The sequence below is a fragment of the Corvus cornix genome, chromosome 17 (genome assembly GCF_000738735.6).
Source record: "Corvus cornix cornix isolate S_Up_H32 chromosome 17, ASM73873v5, whole genome shotgun sequence".
NCBI classification, from domain to species: Eukaryota; Metazoa; Chordata; class Aves; order Passeriformes; family Corvidae; genus Corvus; species Corvus cornix.
Genome location: NC_046346.1, coordinates 9,056,586 through 9,080,112, shown reverse-complemented (window position 1 = coordinate 9,080,112; position 23,527 = coordinate 9,056,586). Strand labels below are relative to the sequence as shown.

The 23,527-nt window shown below is 51.1% G+C and overlaps 1 protein-coding gene across 1 annotated transcript in view; it reads left to right on the top strand.

Moving 5' to 3' along the window:
• The window catches only part of LOC104688232 (voltage-dependent N-type calcium channel subunit alpha-1B), a 261,393-nt gene that overhangs the window by 96,397 nt on the left and 141,469 nt on the right, over nt 1-23,527 (top strand). Inside the window, 1 exon segment of the mRNA XM_010397632.3 lies at nt 3,786-3,973. Within this exon segment, the coding sequence (XP_010395934.3) occupies nt 3,786-3,973 (188 nt within the window).

Sequence of the window (23,527 nt, the reverse complement as noted above, 5' to 3'; positions counted from 1 at the left end):
AGGAGTCCTTTGATGGAGAAAGGATAAAAATGACCTTCAGAGAAGGGAAATTGGGCACTGGAGAGTGAATGATGTGTGTGCCTGTGACTGAGCAATAAACCCCGTAAAATGGAGGCAGAGAAGGATGATCCCAGAGAGTCTTGGCTGGGAACAGCTGTGTCAAATCATGGAATCATGGAATGGTTTGGGCTGGGAGGGACCTTAAAGATCATCTTGTTCCACCCCATTCCTTTATAGTAGTGTTAATATGTTTATTTTCTGATAACACACATAAAAATACTGTCCTTGTCTCCAAACCATTGCATTTTAAGGTGCAATTGACTTTCTTTAAACACAGCCTTCTATTTTCACTTGTTATCGCTAATAGGTCTTAATATTGATTTATTTCCGTGCAATCCAGTGGTGATAAAACAATGTCCCTGCCAAATCTCAGAGCTTTCTGATGGGAACACTTTAATACACTCAGTGTACACAGAGATTTGCAAAGGGAGTTCTTGCTCGAGTTCCTATGGAATGCTGGAAAAACATAACGCAGGTCACGGAAGACCGTCGGGAGTTACGGTTTGTGAGAAAATCCCAGCGATTCCTGGAGGAAATGAGTTTTTGGACTGGATTTGTAGGAGGAAAAAGCCTCTTTGTGGGTAGTGTGGCCCCTGCGAGGGGCTGCAGCAGTGAGGACAGGGGGACAGGGACAGCGGTGACGATATTGGTGTGGAGGAAGCAGCAGAGTTTGTGCCGAGGTGGTGGGGAGGATGAAATCCTGAGCAGGTCGGGGTTTCCTAGGAGCATTTCCAGGTCTGTTAAACTGCAGACGGGGTGGGGGATGTTTGTGCATCCTCTGTGTGCAGGAGGCAGCCAGAGCCCGAGGCTCTCCCTCACGGCTGACACACACAGCAGGGAGGATTTTCTTCTCCCCCAGAACCTCGCAAGTGCAAAAGCGAAACATCACCCCCAGAGTGATGGACTTAGCTCCCTGCAAAGACTGCGTGCTCCCTGCAGACTCATCTCTGCCATCAGTGGGGACCAAGAGGTCTCCATGCCAGGTTTTGGGGACCGAGGACAGGTTTTTGTCACGGGTGATGTCGTGTGTAAGCGCCTCTTGCTGGCTGGGTGTGTTCCAGCCCGGAATTGGGAGTGCAGCCGAAGCTCTGCTGCCTGTGCTGCATTTCTCTGCATGGCAGCAGCTGCCAGCTCGGTGGGAGCTGTGGCTCAGCTCCCAAATCCCCTCACCAGGAGGGGGAAAGTGCCTGTGCCCTGGTCACTCCGTGCTCTGAGGCTGCCAAGCTGGATTTGGGTGAGTTATGGGGATCCATTCCAGCTGCTGGGCGGGAAATGGTGTTTCTGGAAAGGAGACTGGGGGAGGCTTCCTGGCACTGCATCCCCAGGGAGCAGAGCAGCCACAAAGCTTTTTAAAACCTAAAGTGCTCCTCATCCCCACAGAGGTGCATTAAGGAGCCCAGGCAGAGACCACGGGCTCCGAACCGGCCTGAGCAGGGAAATGTGAACTCATTAAAGAGATGCCTCTGGCAGCGGCCGGGAAATGGGAGGAGGGAAAGCTGCTCGTGCTTCTTGCTGTTCCAAATCCCCAAAGTGAGCAAACCCCTGGGATTTTTCCTGGAATGAGGAGCTGCACGAGAGGTACCAGCTGGGCATCGTGAAGGGCACCGAGCAGAGGTGTCAACACCGAGTGTTGCTCTGCTGAGTCAATAGCCTGGGTAGGTCAGGGCACCAAACTGGCACCAAAATATGGCCAAAGGGTTATTCAAGGCCTTTCCCCCTCAGCCTGAGTGTTCTAAGCTGGAAACATGTCATTATTTTAATGGAAATTGGGCAAAACTCAGTGTCAGTGCATGCTCCAGTCTTGTTTCCCTCTCCCTGCACCCTCCTTGCTGTCCTGTTCTGCTGACACTAGATTATTTTGAAGCACCTGACCCAGCCCAAGTGCTACTCCAGGAGAAAGGGCATCACATTTATTTCCCATTTTTCCTTGAGATTCATCTTTCCTCTGTCTCTCCAGCCATAAGGAGTAAGGGCCAGTTTTGGTCACTGCTTTAAAAAGGAAAAAATCCCCCCTTCCCACCCCTTTGTGGTGGATGTGCACTGTGTTTTCAGAGAATTCCCTGGCAGCAAAAGGCCAAACTGAAATGAAACTGGATCCTTTTTCCACAAATGGTCTGCAGGAGCCAGCTTTGGCATTTTCTTCTCTCACCAAGCCCTCGTGAGAGCCTGTGGTGACCCATATGGGAGCTGGAGCTTTGCCCTGCACCGAGGCATTGAGTCAACAGGGAAGTGTCCCATATATATTTATATAAATCCACGCACACTTTGATCCTGCTCCACAGTGACAATTTTGTTTTCCTCCTGCAGGCTCTGCTCTGTGGAATGATTATTCCTAATTCTTGTTAGGGCTGCTGCTGCTTTTCCCCCGGTGAATTGGATTTTGTTCTGTTTGCTGCTCCATTACCAACCATAACCTGTCCCTTTAAAAACCCTTAAAAAACCCTTTAATCCTTCCCCAATCGCAGCTCTCCAAACAGGCTATGACTTGGGATTTTTGTTTACTCCAAAAACCCAGCGCTGGAGTTTTCCAAGCTGCTCTGGATGGCTGCAACCCTTCCCAGCTGAGCCTGGAAGATGCTGGGCACCCTCCTGGCCATTCCTGGTTGTCCTTCCCTGGCAGATTTATCCACCTTGGCCTTCTCTGGGTCTGCAATGAAACTCAGCAGAGAAGCACCATCCCACAAGGATTCTTTCCCTGCCACATGTGCTGCATGTGGAGCAAAAATGTGGAGCCTGGGCAATTTTGGGGCAGTCCACACCCCAAAATTGGCACTGGTGTGGAAGGTGCCCTTTTGATTTCATGTTATAGAGCCAATATTTAGCACTTTCGGGTGTTTGAGGTGTGTCCCATTCCCAAAGCCCTGCTTTTACCACGCTCTTGGTTTTATTTTTTTGTGGTGTTTTTGGGGCTTTTTTGTGTGTGTGGTATTTTTGTGCTGCTCTTACACCGTTTCCAGGCCTCTCAGATGTTTTGAACTGTCATGAGCCAGGAATTATTTGCAGTTTGGAAGCCTCTTCTCCCAGCTAACAGGTGGCAGGACGACAGCAAATGGCCTCAAGTTGCACCATGGGAGGTTTAGACTGGAGATTTGGGGAAATTTCCTCACTGAAGGGGTGGTCAGGCACTGGAAGGAGCTGCCCAGGGTGGAGTCCCCATCCCTGGAAGTGCTCAAAAACATGTGGATGGGGCACCTGGGGACATGGGTTAGTGGTGCTGCACTGATGATGTCACTTGATGATCTTGGAGGTCTTTTCCAACCTAAACAATTCCACGATGTGAGACGGCAAACTGCGAATTTTGGGTGCTTCAGGGACGGCTCTGCTCCACCCTGCACTAACCCATCTCTCACAGCCCAGCAATGTGGAAACTTTTCCACGTCCATAGTGGCACAAAGAAACCCAAAATGTGAATTTAATCCTTGCAGTGGTGCCAGGAGGATGCAGCAGCACCAGGCAGGAACTACTCAGGATGGTTTCAGTAATTTTCAGGATGATTCCAATCAGGAATTTTCCAGGATGGTTCCAGTCAGGAACTTCTCAGGATGGTTTCAGTAATTTTCAGGATGATTCCAATCAGGAACTTTTCAGGATGGTTCTAATCAGGAACTTCTCGGGATTGTTCTAATCAGGAACTTCTCGGGATGGTTCCAGTCAGGAACTTCTCAGGATGGTTTCAGTGATTTTCAGGATGGTTCCAGTCAGTACCTTCTCTTCCCTCTCTGCAGGTGAGGAGGTGGGAGATTTTCCCTGTGGAGAGGAGCCTCCTGCCAGGCAGTGTGAGAGCGGGACCACGTGCAGGGAGTACTGGCAGGGCCCCAACTATGGCATCACCAACTTTGACAACATCCTCTTCGCCGTGCTCACGGTCTTCCAGTGCATCACCATGGAGGGCTGGACCGACATCCTCTACAACGTGAGTCCTCTGCTGGGGCTGGGGGTGTTGGTTGGGAAAAGATGGTTCTGGGAGAAGAAATTAATTTAGTTTGTGTGGTTTTCACCTCCTGCTCCCCTGGTTTTCAGGAGGATTGTTCCTGTTTTCCTGAGGGGCTGTTTCTGGTTGAATCCGTGGTGCTTTGAGGCTGCAGATGGGATGTGTGGTGGCAGTGGGGTGGTGCCAGTGTTGGTGTCACCCCAAGGTGCTCCTGTGCTCTGCTGGGTGAGTCGGAGCAGGTTCTCACAGTCCCCCACAGAAAATCCAAACTGTACAAAACTGGGTGGCAAAAGCAGCAACTCCTTAATATTCTGTACCTGGAGGTTTCCTCTCCTGATGGGTGGGTGTAGTCCTTGTTGATCAAACTTGTGATTCTGAGCTCCAGGACTGGTTTTGGTTAGTCCAGTCCAGTTTTACAGAGCTCTGTCACTCACCTTCATCCCTGGTGTGACTCTGTGGGCTGCACAGAGGATGCACCAGGCTGGATTTCCCTGCCTCCTGCAAGGCAGGACCACGACTGTCACAACCTCTTGGCTGGCCAGTTTTGCTCTTCCCAGTTTGACAAAGAGCCAGACAATGCCACCCAGCCTCTGCTGGCTTCCAGGCAGTGCAATGCTCTCCTTTGAGGGCGTAGTTTCTGTGGGAAAATCCCAAAGTTGGGCATTCCTGATGCCCTCAGCCCATTTCTCTGGCTGGAGGGATGATGCTGAAGTGTTCTTCCTCATAGACTCCAGACCCATGCTGGGCCCTTTCAGTCCTTCCTGGGAGGGTTTCTGTAGCAGCAGGAAAGGATTATCCTCAGCCACAGCAATTGCCAGGTACAATTCTGCTGTGTTTGGAGCCAATAAATCTGATTTATTCCCTTCTCCCTCTGCTGCTCAGTTCCTCCATCTATTCCCAGTCTCTGACCACTTAAATCCATCTCTAGAAGATTTCCCCGTTACATTTCTCCCCTCACCCTGAAGCTTCCCTGCACCAGCAGTTTCTCCCCTCCTCATTCAGCATTCCTGCTCCTTCCTGCTGGTGCCAAGTGTTGTAAGAAGAGCCCATTAGCATCCTGGCTGGGATTGATTAATCAATATGTGGTGTATGAGATCATCTTCTCCCACCCTGCCTCTGGTACCACACGCAGAACCCCGAGCTTACCATGAGGGTATTGATTTTGGGGGTTGCTTTGAAGCTGTTGTAGTTGCATTCCAGATACCCATTAATCTAATTGGGAACAGGTGCCTGAAGCACCTGCAGGGCTGGATTTGTTGTGTCTGAGACCTCAGCTTAGGGTTTGATGCTGGGATCTGGCAGATCTGAGGGGCTCTGGATGTTCTGGTGGAGGGTGAGTGGTTTGTGCTGTGCCACGGGACACTCAGCAGAAGTAACTCCCTGTCCCTTGTCCCTGAGGGCTGTCACCCCCTCCCTGTGCTGCTCTGCTGGCTGAGAACCTGGCTGTGCTTTTGCAGGTTGGAAACTGAGAGAAGCTGTGGGTGGGGAAGATCCTCTCTGTGCAGTCCTCAGCTTTTTCACAGCTTCAGTCATGTGCTGGTTTCTGGCCACTTGTTTGTTGGTTTGGTGTCGTCTGTGCCTACACCAAGTTCATCAAACTGAAAAAGGAGACAAAAGCCCAGATTATACTGCAGCAGTGACTGAAAATCCTCTTTGGGGTGTTTGTGGATGCGTTGTCAGGCTGTGCCCAGGAAACAGCAGTGAAGTCGTGGAATTACAGAATGGTTTGGGTTGGAAGGGACCTTAAAGATCATCCCATCCCACCCCTGCCATGGGCAGGGACACCTCCCACTGTCCCAGGCTGCTCCAAGCCCCAATGTCCAGCCTGGCCTTGGGCACTGCCAGGGATCCAGGGGCAGCCCCAGCTGCTCTGGGCACCCTGTGCCAGGGCCTGCCCACCCTCCCAGGGAACAATTCCTTCCCAATATCCCACCTAACTCTGCTCTCCTTCAGTTTAAAATCATTACCCCTTGTTCTGTCACTCTACCCATACGAATAGTCCCTCTCCCTCCTTTTCATAAGCTCCTTTAGGCCCTTTAAGGGGCTCTGAGCTCTCCCTGGAGCCTTCTCCTCTCCAGGTGAGCAGCCCCAGCTCTCCCAGCCTGGCTTCAGAGCAGAGAGGCTCCAGCCCTCAGAGCATCTCTGTGGCCTCCTCTGGACTTACTCCAGCAGCTCCAGGTCCTCCTGGTGTTGAGGACCCCAGAGCTGGACACAGAACCCCAAGTGGGGTTCCACAAGAGCAGAGTAGAGGGGGAGAATCAGCTCCTCATCCTGGCCACTCCTCTGGAGATGGAATCCAGGCAGCTCAGCAGCTGCACAGGGATGCTGCCTGAACCAGCCTGATCCCTGCTGGACCCAGGCTGGGAAGAAGCTGGAAGATGTTTCCTCTTGAATCCAGAACTGTTAGAGTAAGTGAACACATGCTCAGACTTAGACAGAGAGGGAGTGTCAGAGATTATTCCTTGTTCAGGGAGCTCTGATTCACCACCTGAGTTCTCCCCTGCTGAGGAAAATCTTTTTTTGGCAGGAAAATTTTACCAGGCTCTGGACTCTTCAAGGAGAGCAGCATTCCCCTGATGCAGGATACTCATCAGAGCTGAGCTCTGGACCTACTTTTAATCTTTTGCTTAATTAAGATTTACAAAAGGCTGTGGGACCATGGCAGGCAAGATGTGGTCTGTGTAAACTGGGATTAAGCATTAGTAAGAAAAAAGGCTGGAGCTTTTTCTCCTGCTAACTCATGAAAGCAGGGAAAACCACACAGTTCTGGTGTCCCCAACATAACAAGGACATGGAACTGTGGGAGCAGGTCCAGAGGAGGCCACAAAGTTGGGAAGGGGATTAGAGCACCTCCCCTATGGACACAGAAGAGGTTGTGTGGAGACCTCAGAGCCCCTTGCAGGGCCTAAAGGGGCTCCAGGAGAGCTGCAGAGGGACTGGGGACAAGGGATGGAGGGACAGGACACAGGGAATGGCTTCCCAGTGCCAGAGGGCAGGGCTGGATGGGAGATTGGGCAGGAATTGTTCCCTGGGAGGGTGGGCAGGCCCTGGCACAGGGTGCCCAGAGCAGCTGGGGCTGCCCCTGGATCCCTGGCAGTGCCCAAGGCCAGGCTGGACATTGGGGCTTGGAGCAGCCTGGGACAGTGGGAGGTGTCCCTGCCCATGGCAGGGGTGGCACTGGGTGGGCTTTAAGGTCTCTTCCAACCCAAATCTGTGATTCTATAAAAGCTGCTGTCCCTCAGGCTTAGCTGAGCCCTTCCTTCACCCCTTCCCGTGTGTGCCACCACCACAGGCTGGCTCTGCTTGGGCTAGGTTTGTCCCTCTGCTTGTACAAACTCCTCCCTTGCTGGCGTTGGAGCAGCCAGCCCTGCTGGGACCGAAATCCCTCTGCTGCCAGGCAGTCTGGGACTGAGAACCATTCCAGGAAGGTTGAGGTTACAACTTCTTCCTTAATGGCCCGTTTGTTTCCTGCCACAAAACGGTGCTGGATTGATTGTCCTGCATCCACAGAGCTTTGTTCTCACTCCCCTCTCCCTGCTGCACCTGGGCTGTGGGGTGTGGAGGAGAGTCAGGGTTTTCATTTGCAGGGATCAGTCACTGGGTGAGATGTGCTTCACCAGTTCAGCATTAATTGAAATCTGGGAGGGTTAGCTCTGTCCTGAAAGCACATTGGAGGCTGAAAAAGTTGGTCTGTGGTGGCATCAGGCAAACTGAGGAGTTTGGTGTCAAGAAATGTTCAGGAAAGAGGGATTTGTGTTTGATGGTTTGGCTCAGGTCTGCCCAAAGCGAGGGGTTTGTTGAGGGATTATTCAGTCAATCCCAAGGGATGGAGGTGACTTTAGAGGTGGTCCAGATCCAGCTTTCTTACAGATTTAGAAAGTCACAGCATCAAAGATTTCAGCACAGCCTTTGCAGTTGGAAATCCACCTTGTAAATATTCACTTCCTGTCTTGTGATAAACTGAGGAATCGGGAAGGCAAGGAAAAAGCAAGTTCACAAATCTCAGCCTGTTTTTTCCTTGCTGATCCACAGTTTATTCTTCCAGAGACTTTTCCTTTTAATTGGGGCCCATGAAAGCTTTCTAGCAAAGCTTTATCTGGGAGGTGATTTATGCTCGGAGCAAAGAGGCTGAATCATCAGGAGGGTGAAATTCTTCAATCATAAGCTGGGGAAAAGACCTTCCTGCCTCAGCAGCACAAAAGCTTTGGAATAATGACTCCAGCCAGGCTCTTCTGGGAGCTGCAGGTTTGTCTCAGCTGTGGCCTGTTTGTGCTCAAAAGTGTCCAAGGAGCAATTTAGGGAAGCTGGTGATGGGGAAGAACCTTTTTTCCAGCACCTCCTGCTAATTCCAAGCTTCAGCATGGTCTGGGAATGTGTTAAAATGGAGTAACCCAACTGTTTTCCTCAGGGTGGGAGTCTGGTGTTGTGACCAGGTTCTCAGTCCAACCCAGTGCAGACAGCTCAGAGATCCCTCAGGCATGGGCAGAGCATTTTCTGGACCATGAAATTAGGGAAGAATCTGCTTGCTGTGGAGGTGGGGGGGAATGCTGCTCAGGGGCCACATGGCCTAGACCTGGCTTTGTGCAGCTGGGACCAGTCCAGTGCCAGGCTGGGACTGGTTCAGAGCCAGGCTGGGCCGGTGGCAGGAGCTGTGTCTCTCTGCAGCGTGGATTCGGCATGAACTGGGTTGGTTCAGCCGTTCTGCATCTGGAGTGGTGCTGCTGGGGCAGCCTCTGCTCTGGGCTCTCTTGCTCAGACCCTTTGAGCAGGTTGTGTTCCCCTGGAGCTCCCACTGGCCTTGGGGCAATGTGGGACACTGAGGACCCACTTCGCCTGTGCCTGTGATGCTGGCAGAGTGGGGCGTGGGGTGGCTTGGTTCTTCATCCCAAAAGCTATTGAGAGGCTCCAGCCTGTCCTGGCAGAGCCACCAGAAACTGATGCCCTTTCCTCTGGTTCCAGAAACACGAGCCAGACACAGTCAGGGTGATAAAAAGGGGTTACCTCTTTATATGAGGATCCTGAGGTGCACAATTCGTCAGGTGGAAAATGCTGAAGATGCACACTCCGCATAAAGCGTTTACAATCTTCATAGGTTTTGCAGATGAGCATATCTGACAAGAGCCCCCAGTTAGAAGCACACTCAGTGAAGTAATCCCCCCATCTCTAGCACCTTCTAAATCCTCCTCCCTCAGATGAGGACTAAACCCTGTTTATAAAAATATTGTCTCAAAGAGTTGGTCTCAACCTTGGTTTCTAAGGAGAACCAGGATCGCACAGGGATCCTGGAATTTGTTTTGTCTTTGTGCTTAGGAAAATGCTGGAGCTAAGGTGCAGTAACAGGCTACAAAGCTACAAATATGTGTGTAAAGAATACAGAGAATATATAAAAGAAACACAGCAAAAATCAAGAGGGCATCACCGGGGGTAAGAGGTGACTGGTGTTCGGATCAGCTCGTGGGCCCGTTATGTAAATTTCTTCATTAGTCCCCATGAAGTGTCTGGATATGCCAAGTGTTGCTGCATTCATCGTGCTTTGAGCATGGCTCTGTCAATAACCAGGGGCTGCTGGGGCTGGAGGATGTTGGTGCTGCTGAGGGAGAATATTTCCAGTGATGGACTCTGCGTGCAGAGTCTGGGTGAAGAAATCACCGTCCCGGGGTGGGAGGAAACAACGCCACTGCTCAGCAAGAGACACCGTGCTGCCCTGGGATCTGAGGCCTCCTGAGCCCTGCTTTCCCTCCAGATCTCGTTTTCAAATTAAGATCGTTCCTGGAGCATTTCAGATCCTCTTGTTTACGTGCCTGGTGTTTGTGAATGACAGTGATTCATCTCTTGCTAATATGGGCTCTGTGGAGGTGGGAAACCTTTTACAAAGGCAATAGCACAACTCCTTTTCTGGGCAGTAATTCCCAGTTCTGCCCGTGCAAGTACCTTATTGTCCATCACCAAACCCTCCGCTGGTTGCCATGGGAAGCTCCCTTTGTTTTGCAAAGTGACAAAAGCCTGAGAAGTTTTGTGCCTGGCCGTGAATTCCTCAATTAAAATAATTCTATTGCTAGGCTGAGTCTAAGCATTCCTGACAAAGAGGAGCCAGCTGGGGGCCCTCCCGAGGGAGGTGCTGTGGACCTGGCAGTGATGAGTTTGGAGCTCAGAGCTTTCCATGGGATCCTCAGTGGGTTGGGAAGGGGCTGGAGCTGCTTGCTGTGGTCCTTTGTGGTTTGCTCTGCTCCGTTCCCCCTGGTGAGGTGTGGGAGCTGCGCCAGGAACTTCCAAGGAATTGAGAATTATGTTTGTGGTCCCAGAAAGCCATGGGTCAAACGTGCTCCATCCGGAGCTGTCAGAAACCTCGGTGCTGACTTTCAACAAGCTGGGTTTTCACCTTTCATCTTTCCTCTCCAGGAGTTCAAAGCTCCACAGTGGAATTTGCTTTGCAAAACAGGGGCTGCTTGCAGGAGAGGAGAAATGTCAAAGTGTGCACCCTCGTTCTCTTTTGATCTTAATGGCAAGAGATTTTCCTGTTTCTTCTATTTCCTGCTGAAATATTAGTGTCCAGTGGGTCTTTCCAGACTGCGGGCTGGACCTAACCTAATCTGCTGGTGAGTAGGGATGAACAGTTCAAACAAAATATAAATCTGCCTTAAATTGGATCCCAACTGGAACTTTACCCTCCCTGAATTCTAATAGCTCATGATTCACCTGGTATTTTTCATTCCCCTTTGTGTCTTTGAATTTCTTTATTCCTATGAAGACACAGAAATGAAAGGCTGGAATTTCACTGTTGTTCCATTTCCAGCCCAGCCCAGAGATAGTTCTGTTGGTGGGATGGTGTTGGGGCTTGTAAGGGCAGAAGAGACTCTGTTGTCCCAGTTTGGAGAGCTCACATGTGTCTTTTTGGGGTGTTTCGTAGGATTGTAGAATGGTTGGGGCTGGAAGGGACCTTAAGACTCATCTCATTCCACCCCCTGCCATGGGCAGGGACACCTCCCACTGTTTCAGGCTGCTCCAAGCCCTGTCCAACCTGGCCTGGGACACTGCCAGGGATCCAGGGGCAGCCACAGCTGCTCTGGGCACCCTGTGCCAGTGAAAGGTTTATTTATGAAGATCAAACCTGTGACTCTTGGTCTCCATCACTCACAAGTGGGAGCTGGGGAATCCAAGGTGATGCTCCTCAGGAGGAGTTTGGATGTGACCAGCACTGGTTACCTGGAGCATGAGGTGATTTCCTGAGCAACCCCCCCGGGAGGTGCTGTGAGGGTGCAGTTTGAATGTGCACAGAGAACAGAAGGCAGATAAATAACATGAAGCAGCTCCCCTCATCTCTGACTTGGATGGAGGTTCCTCTTTGCTGCTCGTGAGATTCCTCAGGGCTCAAGAACCTCCACATTTTAAGCACCTCTGAAACCTGCCAGTTAAGGCTTAAAGGTGACTTCAGTGGCTTTTTGCTGGCCCTTTGCTCAGAGCATGGTTTCCTGGGGGGGTTTTGCACTTGGCTTTCCTCATGGGGACTGTCACAGCTGATTTGGTGGAGCAGTGAATGCTCCAGCAGAGCCTGTGGGACTCTGCAGGTGGCACTGGAATTGCTCTTCTCTCCTCGAACAACTGATGGGCTGTTAGAAGTGACCTGAAGCTGGTCCACTAAATCACAGACTCATAATTGCTAAATATTGAGAGGGGTGGGAAGAAATGTTGTGTTTGCAGTGCTATTGGTGTGTCCTGGGGCTGGCAGCAGTGGTGTGAGGAGGTTTAGGGTGGGTTCAGTCTCCTGGGATCACTCTCTGTGCATGATCAGCTCTCCTTGTTGTGAATAAATATTGAGGAGCAAAGCTGTTTAGCCAGCAAAAGTGTGAGCAGGCAGCAAAAGGAAAAGCTGCTGCAGGGATTTCCTTCAGGGAAAATAAGCACAAGGAGAGGCTTTGTTTTGCCACTCTGAATCCCACAGCGGATTTCTGACGTGGTTCCTTTGTTGTCACTGCATTCCCTGTCATGTCCCAGGACCAAGTTTTGCTCCAGGTGGATGAGGGGTGTCAGAATCCTGGGCTGGAAGTGACCAGCGCTGGGAGAACAGAGCAGGGAGCTGTGCCAGGCTTGGACAAGGGATGCTCTGCTTCCCCTGGGACACAGCTCAGGACTTAGCTGGGTCTTTGAAGATGTGGAGATCAGGGAATCACAGCTGAAAGGATGACCAGGAGCATCGAGGGCAGGACTGCCCAGGACACCCCAACAGCCCCACCCTGGGCATCCCTGGCAGCGCTGTCCAAACGCTCCTGGAGCTCTGGCAGCCTCGGGGCCGTGCCCATTCCCTGGGGAGCCTGGGCAGTGCCCAGCACCCTCTGGGGGAATCCAATAACAGAGCATATGTGGGAAGGGAGGAGCCAGCAGATGAAAAATGGGTGCTGAAACACTCAATGCCCACAGGTGTGTGAAGAAATGTCCCCATGGTTTTGTCTGTAGCAGAGCCTGCTCTGGTCTCTCAGCTTCTCAGAGCATCTCGGAGCCAAGAGCACACAGCATCTGCCTCACAGCTGGGCCACAGATTTGGCATAAAATCCCTTACAGCCCTGAGTTAGGGAGAGGTTTCCCTTGGGACCTGATGGGACCTCAGCTTGCCAGGCTGAACTCCTCTTGTTGCTGTGCATTTGTCCTGGAGATGTGCCGGGGGCCCGGGGAGATGCTGGGGCCAAGGCCAGCAGGGCATGGGGCACACGCTGGTGTTGTGCACCCGTGACGGAGGTGGGAGCTGTGCTGCCGAGCTGTGCCACGGTGTAATTGTGCTCTCTCTTTCTCTCTGCAGCTTCAGAAAGCAGAGAAAAATCTCCTAATGCTGTTAGTGCTCAATTGCACTCCCTATCGAGTTAGGGCGATTTGAATTTGCTAATAAGAAGCAGGCACCTTCGGCATGCACATAAATGATAATTGCCAGCCTGTGGCTGTGGGGTTAATGTTGATTTTGTTGATTTTGTGGCTCACTATCACCAATCATCTGCAGGAAAGTAGGGCAGGGATGGCAGAGTTTGGAGCAGGCAGCCAAGAGCCTGGCAGCAGCTCTGAGTGCAGGGTTGGTTTGAGAGGGAGAAGAAGGGAGGGAAGAAAGGAGAAACCTCTCCTGTGGATAGTGCTTTTGTAGAAGTGGCACTAAAAGGCAGGGACGCACTGAGGGGTGACCAAACCCTTGCACAAAAACCCCAAACCAGCTCAGCCAAACGATTGACTTGAGCACAAAACCACATTTGGAGCCCTGGATGTGTGACACCCATCCCAACAGAGAGAGCCTGTGGGTCCCCCACGACCCCCTTACACCCCTTCTGTTGGTACCTGGACCTTCTTCCAGCTGGTTATAGAGGAAATCCATAGAGAATTTTATAGAGAAATCCATATATGTGGATTTCATCCATGTTTCCTGCTGGATTTAAGCTTCCTCCCTCCCATTATGTTGTTACAACCTGTAGTTTTTTTGAGTATCAGCCAGGTTTATTATAACGTAGAAAAATCAGTGTTTTAGGTCAAACTTCATTCATTTAGCTGATCACCGGTGTGTGCCAGACATCTCAGCACCTCAAATCTCAGAAATTCTTGTGTAAACACACTCCCCTACCACCCACGTGTGTAAAAATATCCAAACTTCTCCGTGCCTTAAACTCCTCCCTGGAGCTCTGTGTCCAAACTCTCCTGAGCAGCAGATGGAGTGGATTCCTCAGCTCCCTTTTGCCCGGGGAAAAGCCTCACTCCAGCCTTTGGAGAAACAAACTCGCTGCTAATGAGACCTGGTCGGGTGTGTGTAACCCAGCAGGGCAATAAATTGGTGTGAGCATCCACGGATTTGTAGGAAAAATCCCTCGTGGAGCACCGAACAAGCAGCACAAGGTTCTGTGAGAGGAAAGCACGTGGTGAAAGGAGGAATCTGCACAGTTGATGGACCCTGTGCGAGCTGACAGCACAAGAATCCCACCCCAGTCTCAGTTCTGCCCTGGCTGATACCCATCACTCATCCTGGATTCCCGAGGGCTGCAGGGCCCTTTTGCCCAAGGGCTGAATTCCCGGCTGTTTTAGGGATGCGGGCTTTGCGTGCCTCCTCCTCTGGAAGATCTGCAGAAATCCAAAGAGCAGGAACCGTGGAGCAAGCCTGAGGCTAAAATGGCTTTGGAATATTGAAATGCCAAGAGTGCCACACGTTTGTGCCCACGCCTGGCTCTCCATCCATCTGGGAATGCAGCCTGGCTGACCCCGCGCCCACGTGGACGTTCCCTCCGAGGCTGGAGAGGATTGAGACGTCTCAACCCTGCTCCAGCAAATTGCCCTGCTCAGAACAGCACTCGAGCAATGTGTGAAGCTGAACAGGAGCTGAAGTGCCTCCCTGCATCTTCTGGGGTTTATTTAATGTCTCAGGGAAGATTTATTCCAAATGACTGTGGGGTGGCCAGCTCCAGGTTTAATAGGAGAGGTTTCAGACATACAGCAGGAGAGCGACACATATCAGACAAACTCCAAGAATCTCAGCAATTGCTTTCTGAAAAGCCATGAAATGTCTCCAAACAGCAGCGTAATCATGGGGGCTTGCCAAGGAAAAAAATCTCCAGCTGAAGAGATGCACTCGCAGCTCGGCAGCGTGAAAGCACCGAGGGTCCAAACAGCTCTGAGCGTGCCTGGCAGTCGCTTTCCTGCCCAGGATGAAAAAGGCTGCTGGGTGCTCACAGAACCCAGCCCTCTGCCATCCCTGCTGCGTCTGGGGCTGCGGTGACACGGAGGGACAGAACGGTTCTGAGGAAACCACAAGCGGAGCTGTCACTCGATTTTGTTGTTCTGAGGGCAGCCCCAAATCCGTGCTCCAGCAGAAGAGGCTGTGGGGGCTCTGGGCAAAAGTTTTTTCTCTTTTCTCAACAGATTACATGCCCTGGGTGCAGGGGGTGGGCAGGGACACCTTCCACTGTCCCAGGGTGCTCCAAGCCCTGTCCAGCCTGGCCTTGGACACTTCCAGGGATGGGACAGCCACCACCTCTCAGGCACCCCGTTGTTTTTCCTCCAACAGATAAAGTTCCTGGCATGACAGAGCCTTTCCAGTAGGAAATTTTAAATCCTTTTTTTATTACAGCTTCACTTTTATTTTTTTCTTGTGTCCAAGGCCAGGCTGGACGGGGCTTGGAGCAGCCTGGGATAGTGGGAGGTATCCCTGCCCATAGCAGGGGGTGGGATGAGGTGGGCTTTAAGGTCCCTTGCAACCCAAAATATTCTGTGATTCTAAAATCCAGCAAATCCCTTGCAAGGGAGGAAAATCACCCAGGAACTGTGGGAAGCAGCTCATCCCAAAGCCCCCTGGGTGTCCCTGCCCCTTCTGGGGTTGGTTTTTTTATCAGTGTGGCCTCTGGCAACACCTTTGCTGTCCATCCCTGTTCCCAGGTTGTTCCCTCCCACAAAGGACTCCTGGAATACAGAGATGAGCAGCTTTGAGCTGCTCTCATCGTTTTTTACAGGCTTAATGAATATACACTGGAGTAAACATATTCACACTTCAATTTGGAATTTCACAGGCAGTTTTCATTTGAATTTGGAACAACTTGGCAAGGCCTGTGCTTAGGAAAAACCTTTTTTTCTTTCCCTATAGCAGAGAATCCTTTTCTATTTAAAATATCTTCACAAAACCTTGTGAAACATCTTGAGATAGAGCCCAGAGGATTGTGACCAGCTGGTTTTTTGTTCTGTTTTGTCTGAAGCAGGGAAATGGGAGGGATAAAATACCTTTGGAATCTTGTTCTGAGTAGGGATTGCATTGACAAAGGGCTGCTGGGCCTCGGGGGCTCTGCTGTGCTCTGAATTCTGTGGGACTGAGCTCTCAGCTCCAGCTCCTGAGCTGCAGATTTATCCACAAGGATGTTTTTTGCTCATAATTAAGGAAAGTCTGAGCTGTTGGAGGTGTCTCATTAGAAGATAAGAATGAGAAGGTGGGCCCAACCTAAATAAATCGATGCTCTGCTCATTCCCAGACCTCTGCTGCAGAATGCAGGTGTGTAACAGCAGCCCATGGTTATGATTTTATGTGATGGAATCAAGGCTTTCATTCATTCAACCAATTTCCTGCTGCTGAAAACTTCTCGGGAATCTTTGCTGGCGATGTTTAGAGGGAAAATCAGGAGGAACCTGGATCTGCATTAGGATGATGAGGAAGCCTGGGCATTATTCTTAGGGCTGTTGTTACTTGCAGTGATTTTGGGCCTTGCCCCAAAATTTCCTCTGCTCAAAGCCAGAAAATGATGAAGTATTGAGTTGTTGTGGTGCTCTGGGAATCGCTCTGTGTGACTGGCTCTGCCCTGCTGACCGAGGGGCTGCACGGCCCAGGGGCTGCTGAGTGGCAGGAAAAGTTAATTCTGCATCTACTCACTAGACCAGCAAATCTCTGAGTGGGCCTGAATGATCCTTGTCTGGAAATCTTGTGTGTCCCTGAGCAGCCAAACTGAGCAGGGCTCTAAGTGTGTGTCTGTGTTTTATACAATTATTCCTGTGGATATTTCTCCCTCCTCGGGACTTTTGGAGCACATTTGGGGCCAGCTTTGACTCTTCAGACAGCTGAAGCCTTTGCAGAGTAAGAAAAGCACATGCAGAGAGCACTGAACTTATTCCAGGTCCTGACTCACACAGGAATTCTCTCAGGCATTGAATGGTTTGTGCTCGATGAGAATTCCAAGCTCAACAGCAGAGCCTGCTTTTCAAGGTGCTCCCTCCAACTGCACAACCCAGCCCCAGGAGCTCCTGTGCTCTCCTTGTGCCCCTTCCCCGAAAATGCAAGTTCTGTGTGCTCAGAGAAAGCTGAAGATGGGTGACTGAGGCACTGCTGGTGGGAATCAGAATATTTGGAGTTTTGCTGGATCAACTGGCTGCCCCTGTCGCAGCTGAGCTTGAGTCACGTCTTGTGAAGCTGTTGGAGTTCCTTGGTCTCGTGAGCTCTGTGGCTTTCAGGTTTGTGGTAAAATGTGTGAAATGCATCACCAGAGAATCACTGAATGGTTTGGGTTGGAAGGGATCTTAGAGATCATCTCGTTCCAACCTCCCTGCTGAGGATAGGGACAGCTTCCACCAGAGCTGGGTGCTCCAAGCCCCATCTAACCTGGCCTTAAATCCTCCTTATCTTCCAGATAAGTGCCCCGTGGGGCTCAGAGAGGGGCTGGGCAGGTGTTTGCTGGGGAAAAACTTCCTCTTGAGAACCCCAGCCAGAGGCCTGCCCTTCCTCACCCTAAATGTGCCTCACTTGTCCCCACCAGGAGCAGCTGGTAAAAAATAAAAGAAAGGGAGGAGAGGCTATGAAATAAAAACAAAAGCATTCAAAAAGAGGTAGAGTCCCTTGGCCAGCCTGTTATTTCTGATGGTGGCAGAGCTTTCCCAGTGCCAGGCAGGCTCATGAATAAAGCAGCTGAGTGAGTTCACGCTAGCTGGGGAGAGAATGAATTTTTTATTAAGAAGCCCTGCTAGCATATTTATGTATTGATATATTGGTGCCATAAGCCTTTGGATCAAGGCATAAACCAGCAGTGGTTTTGCTTTTCCAGCCTCCCCAGCTCTGGAGAAGGGGAGAAACAAAGGGGAGGATTTGCTTCTATTTAAACTTGGCTGAATTAACGTTATTATTGCCTGCAACAGCTACAGTCAGAACGTGTCCCTACATCTACTGCTATTGCACAGAGTTCAAATGCTGCCAGCTTTGAGGATTTTACCTGGAGTCTTCTGGTATTTGGGTTGATTGTATGCATTTGGGTGCTTTCAGAGGAAAGCCTGGCTCTGGATTGATGTGTTTGAGGGAATTACAGCTCCCTTCACTCTTCCGGGGACTTTCTGAGTTCTGTCACGGGAAATAAAAGGTGGAAAATGTGAATCCTAAAGGGGTGGTGATCTAGGTGTGTGTGAAGGTGGAAAGGAGGAGTGGAATAGCTCAAAGACTCCAAAGAGAGAGGATCTTCTCAGGAACATAGATTTGAGTAAATGTGCCAGGGGTTTGGGGTTCTCTTCCCGGGAGTTCAGGCTTTGTCAGGGCTCTGGTGTGAGGGGAGAGCAGAGGCCACTGGGGGCTCTCTGAAGGCTTTTCCCACAACTGCTGCCCCCATCCCAAAGGGCTCCCAGGAAACATTCTCAGCCATGGGATCTTTCCTGGTGTCCAAAACCCACCACAAAGGCACGGCTGTGATGTGCTCTAGGAGGAGATCAGATCACGGACTCACAAAATCAGGTTGGAAAAGACCTTTGGACTTGATGGTCTCAATCTATGACCTAACAGCACCTGCTCAACTAAACCATGGCATTGAGTGTCACCTCCAGGGACAGTGACACCTCCACCTCCCTGGGCAGCCCCTTCCAGTGCTCAATCCCTCTTTCAGTGAAGAGTTTTTTCCTAATGTCCAGCCTAAACTTCCCCTGGTGTGGCTTAAGACCAGCCTCAGGCAACAAGTGACAGAACGAGAGGACACAGTCTCCAGCTGCACCAAGGGAAATTTAGGCTGGATGTTAGGGAAAAGTTTTTCACTGAAAGAGTGATAAGGTCCTGGAATTGTCTGCCCAGGGAGGTGGTGGAGTCACCGTCCCTGGATGTGTTTAGGAAAGGATTGGATGTGGCACTCAGTGCCATGGGTCAGTTGAGGCAGTGTTAGGGCATGGGATGGACTCGGTGATCTTGAAGGTCTCTTCCAACCTGTGATTCTGTGATTTCTGGGAAATTGTTGTCTGGACCTTGTGTGAAGTTTAGAGCTTCCTGAAATCCCACCTGTCCCACTTCCAGCCATGGAAACCTCCAGCTAAGGGGTTTTCCTCGCAGAATCCTAAGAATTGGTGTTTGAGCTTGGCTCCCAGTTCCCTGCAGCTTGTTGGGGGCTCTTTTACTTTAATTCCCCCCTTTCCATGCAGTGGCACCTGCTCTGACCCACCTGATCCCACTGATCCCAGCTGGGGGGATGCTCTGAACCCCAACCCAGCCTCACCTGGCTGTACTCAGAGCACGGTTTGGACCAACCACTAATTTCATTAACAATCCCATTTTAGTGTTATCCTTCCCACAGAGCACCCCAGGCTCTGCCATCTCCCTCCTGGGAGTGGCACAGCCCCAGAGCATCCGTGGGGACGTTCCTGTGCCAGCTGAATTTGGCTCTGGAGGGTCATGGGCAGCGCTGCCCCAGCTGTCCAGGCCCTGCAGAGCTGAGCACCAGATGCTCCCTGAACTGGGCTGGAACATCTGAGAGTCAGAAACCAGAGAAACTGGGCTGGATTCGAGCCGAAATTGTATTTAAACTGGGATGGGGAGAGAAAGGAAAAGCTTTCTGCAGATCCTGGTGTGTTCTCTGTGGAGCAGCACATGGGGTCAGCACTTGAGAAATGAGATTTCTCTCGATGCTGTGCTGGGGAATGTGGGAGCAGCTCAACTTTTACCTGGCTGTGCCCCAGTTTCACCCCCTGTGAGGCTGGGGATTGCAGCAGAGACCTTCTCAGGGCAGGGCTTGGTGGTGTTTGTGGGGCAGAAAGGCTACAGAAGGTTGAAAAAATGAAAGCCTTTTTTTAAAAAAAGCTTTTTTTCTCCTTCTGTTTTCATCATAAGACAGGTTCCACTGCTCTTGTACATGCTTGGGACATTTTTGATTTTATTCTTAGCAATTTCTGCGTTCATTTAAATGTAAGAATAGGAGCAGAGAGAAATAAATCACCTGTAAATAGCTTTGCTAATTATCAGAAATAGTGAGGAGAGAGCTGTGAAAAATCAGATGGAGGGTAAAGAGAGTTCATCTCTCTAAGACAGCCGAGAGTTCTCCTCCATGCAAAAGCACTTAACTAAGGGAATATTACCCTTTAATTGCCCTGAATAAGTCAGGCTGTGCCACTGATTAGCTTCAATGAGTAAATCGAGGTGTGCTGTGTTTTGTATTTTGATTAAAAACACGGTAAAAGCAAATGGTCCGTGGTGCCTGGCTGTACCTGTCAAATTAAATCCCTTTATTGACCCCCGCTCTGGAAACATTTGCATGGCAGCCCCTTAATTGTTTGTCTTTCACATTAAAGGTTATTTTATGTGAAGTGAAGTTCCATCCCCTCCCAAAGCAGCTCCTGCTCCCTTTGATCAGCCCCAAACTCAGTTTGGAGTCAGCAGTGGGATCTGGGGGTGATCTGAGTCTCCCTGGGGATGGGCAGCAAGGAGCTGAAAGCAGGCAGAGAGCCTGGAGAGCCAGTGAAGGGATGGGGATGGGCTGGGAGAAGGATGCTGGAGCAGGCAAGGCTTTTTTGGTCATTTGCTGGCGATGGGATGGGGCTGGAGCAGAGCTGCTGCTGGTCCTGCAGCAACGAGGAGCTCCAGGGTGTGAATCCCAGACTGGCTGGGGTGGGAAGAGACCTTAAAGATCACCTCATTCCACCTCCACCATGCCAGGGTGCTGCAAGCCCCATCCAACCTGGCCTTGGACACTTCCAGGGATGAGGAAACTCCCCTTGGAGCAGCTCTGGGAACATGGGTAGTGGCCAGGGCTGCAGGAGAGGAGATGAAAGGAGATACAAAAGCATCTCCGGGCTCTGCAGCACAGCGCCAGCAGCAGTTGGCTGCTTTCAAGTCGATTGTTTCGAAACAGATCTTGAAATGAATTAATAACCAGACACAGCTGCCACCTTGTTAACACAGCTCTGCGTGCCTGAGACACAAAGTGAGGATTAATCCCGGCCTTGCTCTGTGCTGGACGAGTCACAAAAGGCCTGGTGGTGGGAAGCATCGTGTGCTGTGCTGGAGAACACCCCGCTCTCCAGCTCAGGGCATTAATCTCCCTGTGCGACAGCAGCCTTTGGCTTCTGAGTTTGCTACAGCTGACAAAATTCCCCTCAGATCCCTGCACCTCGAGGGGTGGCCGTGCTGTCACTGCCTGGGGACACCAGCACTGCATGTGGAGGGAGGAGAGAGCCCCTGGGTGTGTGGAGTGAACACAGAAATGTTGTCCTTTGCACCCAGCTGTGAGCAGGGACAGCAGCTCCAGGGTGGCTGATGGAGCAGGGGCACCTGGAACAGGCTGGAGGGAGGTTTTTGGGGATTTAGGTCAGAGTTTAGCATGCTGGGTGCATCCTGCTCAAGTGCCAGGTCAGGGTGTGGGAGCAGCCAGGGGCTGAGCAGAGCTGAGACTTTTTAGGGAGAGCACTCCAGGGGCTGGAGAGTTCATGTGGGCTTCAGATGCTTGAGGTGCAGATCACAGTGGCCCTGAAAGTGTCCCTTGGATGCCTCAGTTTCCCCCCGTGCAGCTGTGAGAGCCTTGTGATATCACATTTAGGGGACGTGGATCTTTCCATGCCCAGGGCACTCCTGGGGCCAGGTGTGGGCACAGCTCAGGAGGTTCTTGTGAAGAGCCCCGTGGCTGTTTTTAACCACAAGGCTCAGGAGCAGCATGAGAGGCACCTGTGAGCCCCTCCTGAATTTCAGGATGTAATTTTGCCACATTTTGTCAAGTATTTCATTTCACTTGCCCTCCTGTTATGTCTCTGTGGGCTCAAGTGGCACTGACAGGCAGGCAGATGTTACAGCAGTGAAATGTTGTAGCTGGAACATAGAAATTGATTTGATCTCTTGGCTCCTGCTGCTTAATGAGTGAGCCTGGAGCTCAGTGGATGGAGGGCTCAGGGCAGACAGAGCTGCCTGTGGGACTCTGGGGGCTTTCCCTGAGGGAAGGGGTTTGGTTTTCCTGGCAGCAAACAGCTTTTGAGTCATTAAAGCATCTCCCCGTGGCAGAGCGGGTGCTGTACTCTGTGCTTGGGTTCCAGCTCACCTGGGAGCACTGGGAAAGGTGTTGCACATCCATGAAGGCTCTGCTTTTTCAGGAGCAGTTTGTCACCACTGTTGCCTGGTGTTTGTCACCGTATCCAAAGTGGAGTTTGTCCTGGATCCCTGGGAGCAAGGCAGAGCAAACAGAGCCAGGCCCTGCCCTGCCCTGAGCAGAGGGGAACCCAGCAAAGGCTCAGGGAAGGCTGGGTAATTGCTTGTATTTCAACACATTTCATTTTTAAGGGCTTTGATCGTGGCATGGAGTTGTGGATCTGTCGCCAAGTTTGGGCTTCAGATGGATAAATAAACGATAAACGATCGTTTGGCAGCAGTGAACCCGCCGCGCTCCCTCTGCATGTTTATGTGGTTTCCCCTTCTCCCATCTGTTCCTTCCTCCAGCTCCTCCCCACGGGCTCTGCGGCCCCCCCTTGCCTGGCTGACAGCATTCCCAGCCTCGCAGAACCATGGAATATCCTCAGCTGGAAGGGACCCACGGAGCCCCCCCTGAATGGGATCTGCCTGCTCCAACCAGAGATGTTTGCTTGATGAGATGAGAACTGAAGAACGGCCCCTAAATGTAAAAACCTGTCCCAGGCACTTCCCCACTCCTCCTTTTTTCTCTTTCCAGACAAATGGTGCTGCAGGCAACACCTGGAATTGGCTTTACTTCATCCCTCTCATCATCACTGGCTCTTTTTTCCCTCCTGTGGTGGGAAGGAAGCACTGAGGATGAGTTTCCTTGTTCCCTCCGAGCCCATCTGCAGAGATGGAGAACAGGGCAAGGAGAGAGCTGAAAGCAAAGAGAGAGAGAGGACTGGGAAGACAAAACAGGGAATGAAGAAGTGGGGTGGGATGTCAGATACTCCAAACCTTCAAAACCCTAACTGGGCAGCTCAGAGCTTTCCCTGCATTTCTGCTCCCATTTTCCCAGCCTGTTTCTCCTCAGATCCATTTGTCCCTGCCGTGCTGGTTCTGCCTTGAGCAGGGGGGTTTGTGAGTGCCCATTCCTCTCCTCTGAGTCACTGATCAGCTGACACAGACACTCCTGAGGGTGTTTGCTATTCGGAGAGATGTTTGTATCGTGTTTGCAGCCTGTTCCGGGAGGAAGGATCGGTGCAGAATTGCACCCTATTAACAAACCCCAGGGGGCAATCACTTGTGTTTGTAAATACAAATACTTGTATTTACTTTTAAATGTTATCACCTGTGAGAAATGCTCTGACATCGTGGGGTTTGCTCTTTGTTGGGTGACTTCTTACACACAGACTTTTTGAGGTGGCACCAAGTGTGTGCACAGCTGAAACAAAGCACATTTAAAGTGCTTCTCTCTGTGAATCCTGCAAGCAAAACTACTCTTGGGAATATGATTGGGCACAGTGACCAAAAAGCACCACAGATAATAAGTCAAAGGCACCAATATCAGAATTAATGCAGTTTTTGCCAGTTGGTGTCTGAGCACTTCTCTGGGGGCTCTGCCTTTGGGCAGGGAGGTGAGCTCGGTGTTCCTGGATTTCTTTACCCCCTGCAGGAAGAGGGAGAAGGACAAGGAGAATGTGTTTAGGTCTTTCCTTTCTGATCCCTTTCCCTTACGCCCAACACCAGATCCTGAGATTGCTGCATTCTTTCCTCACAAGAGAGGAATTTGCATTTTCCTCAGCACTGGGATTCTGTCAATGGCCATGTGGCGTTTTCCTTCTCAGCACTTCCCCAAAGAGCTCCCTCGAGGCTGATGAATGCAGAAACTTTGTCATGAACTCCACCACCCTTCCCTCCCCTTCGTCTCC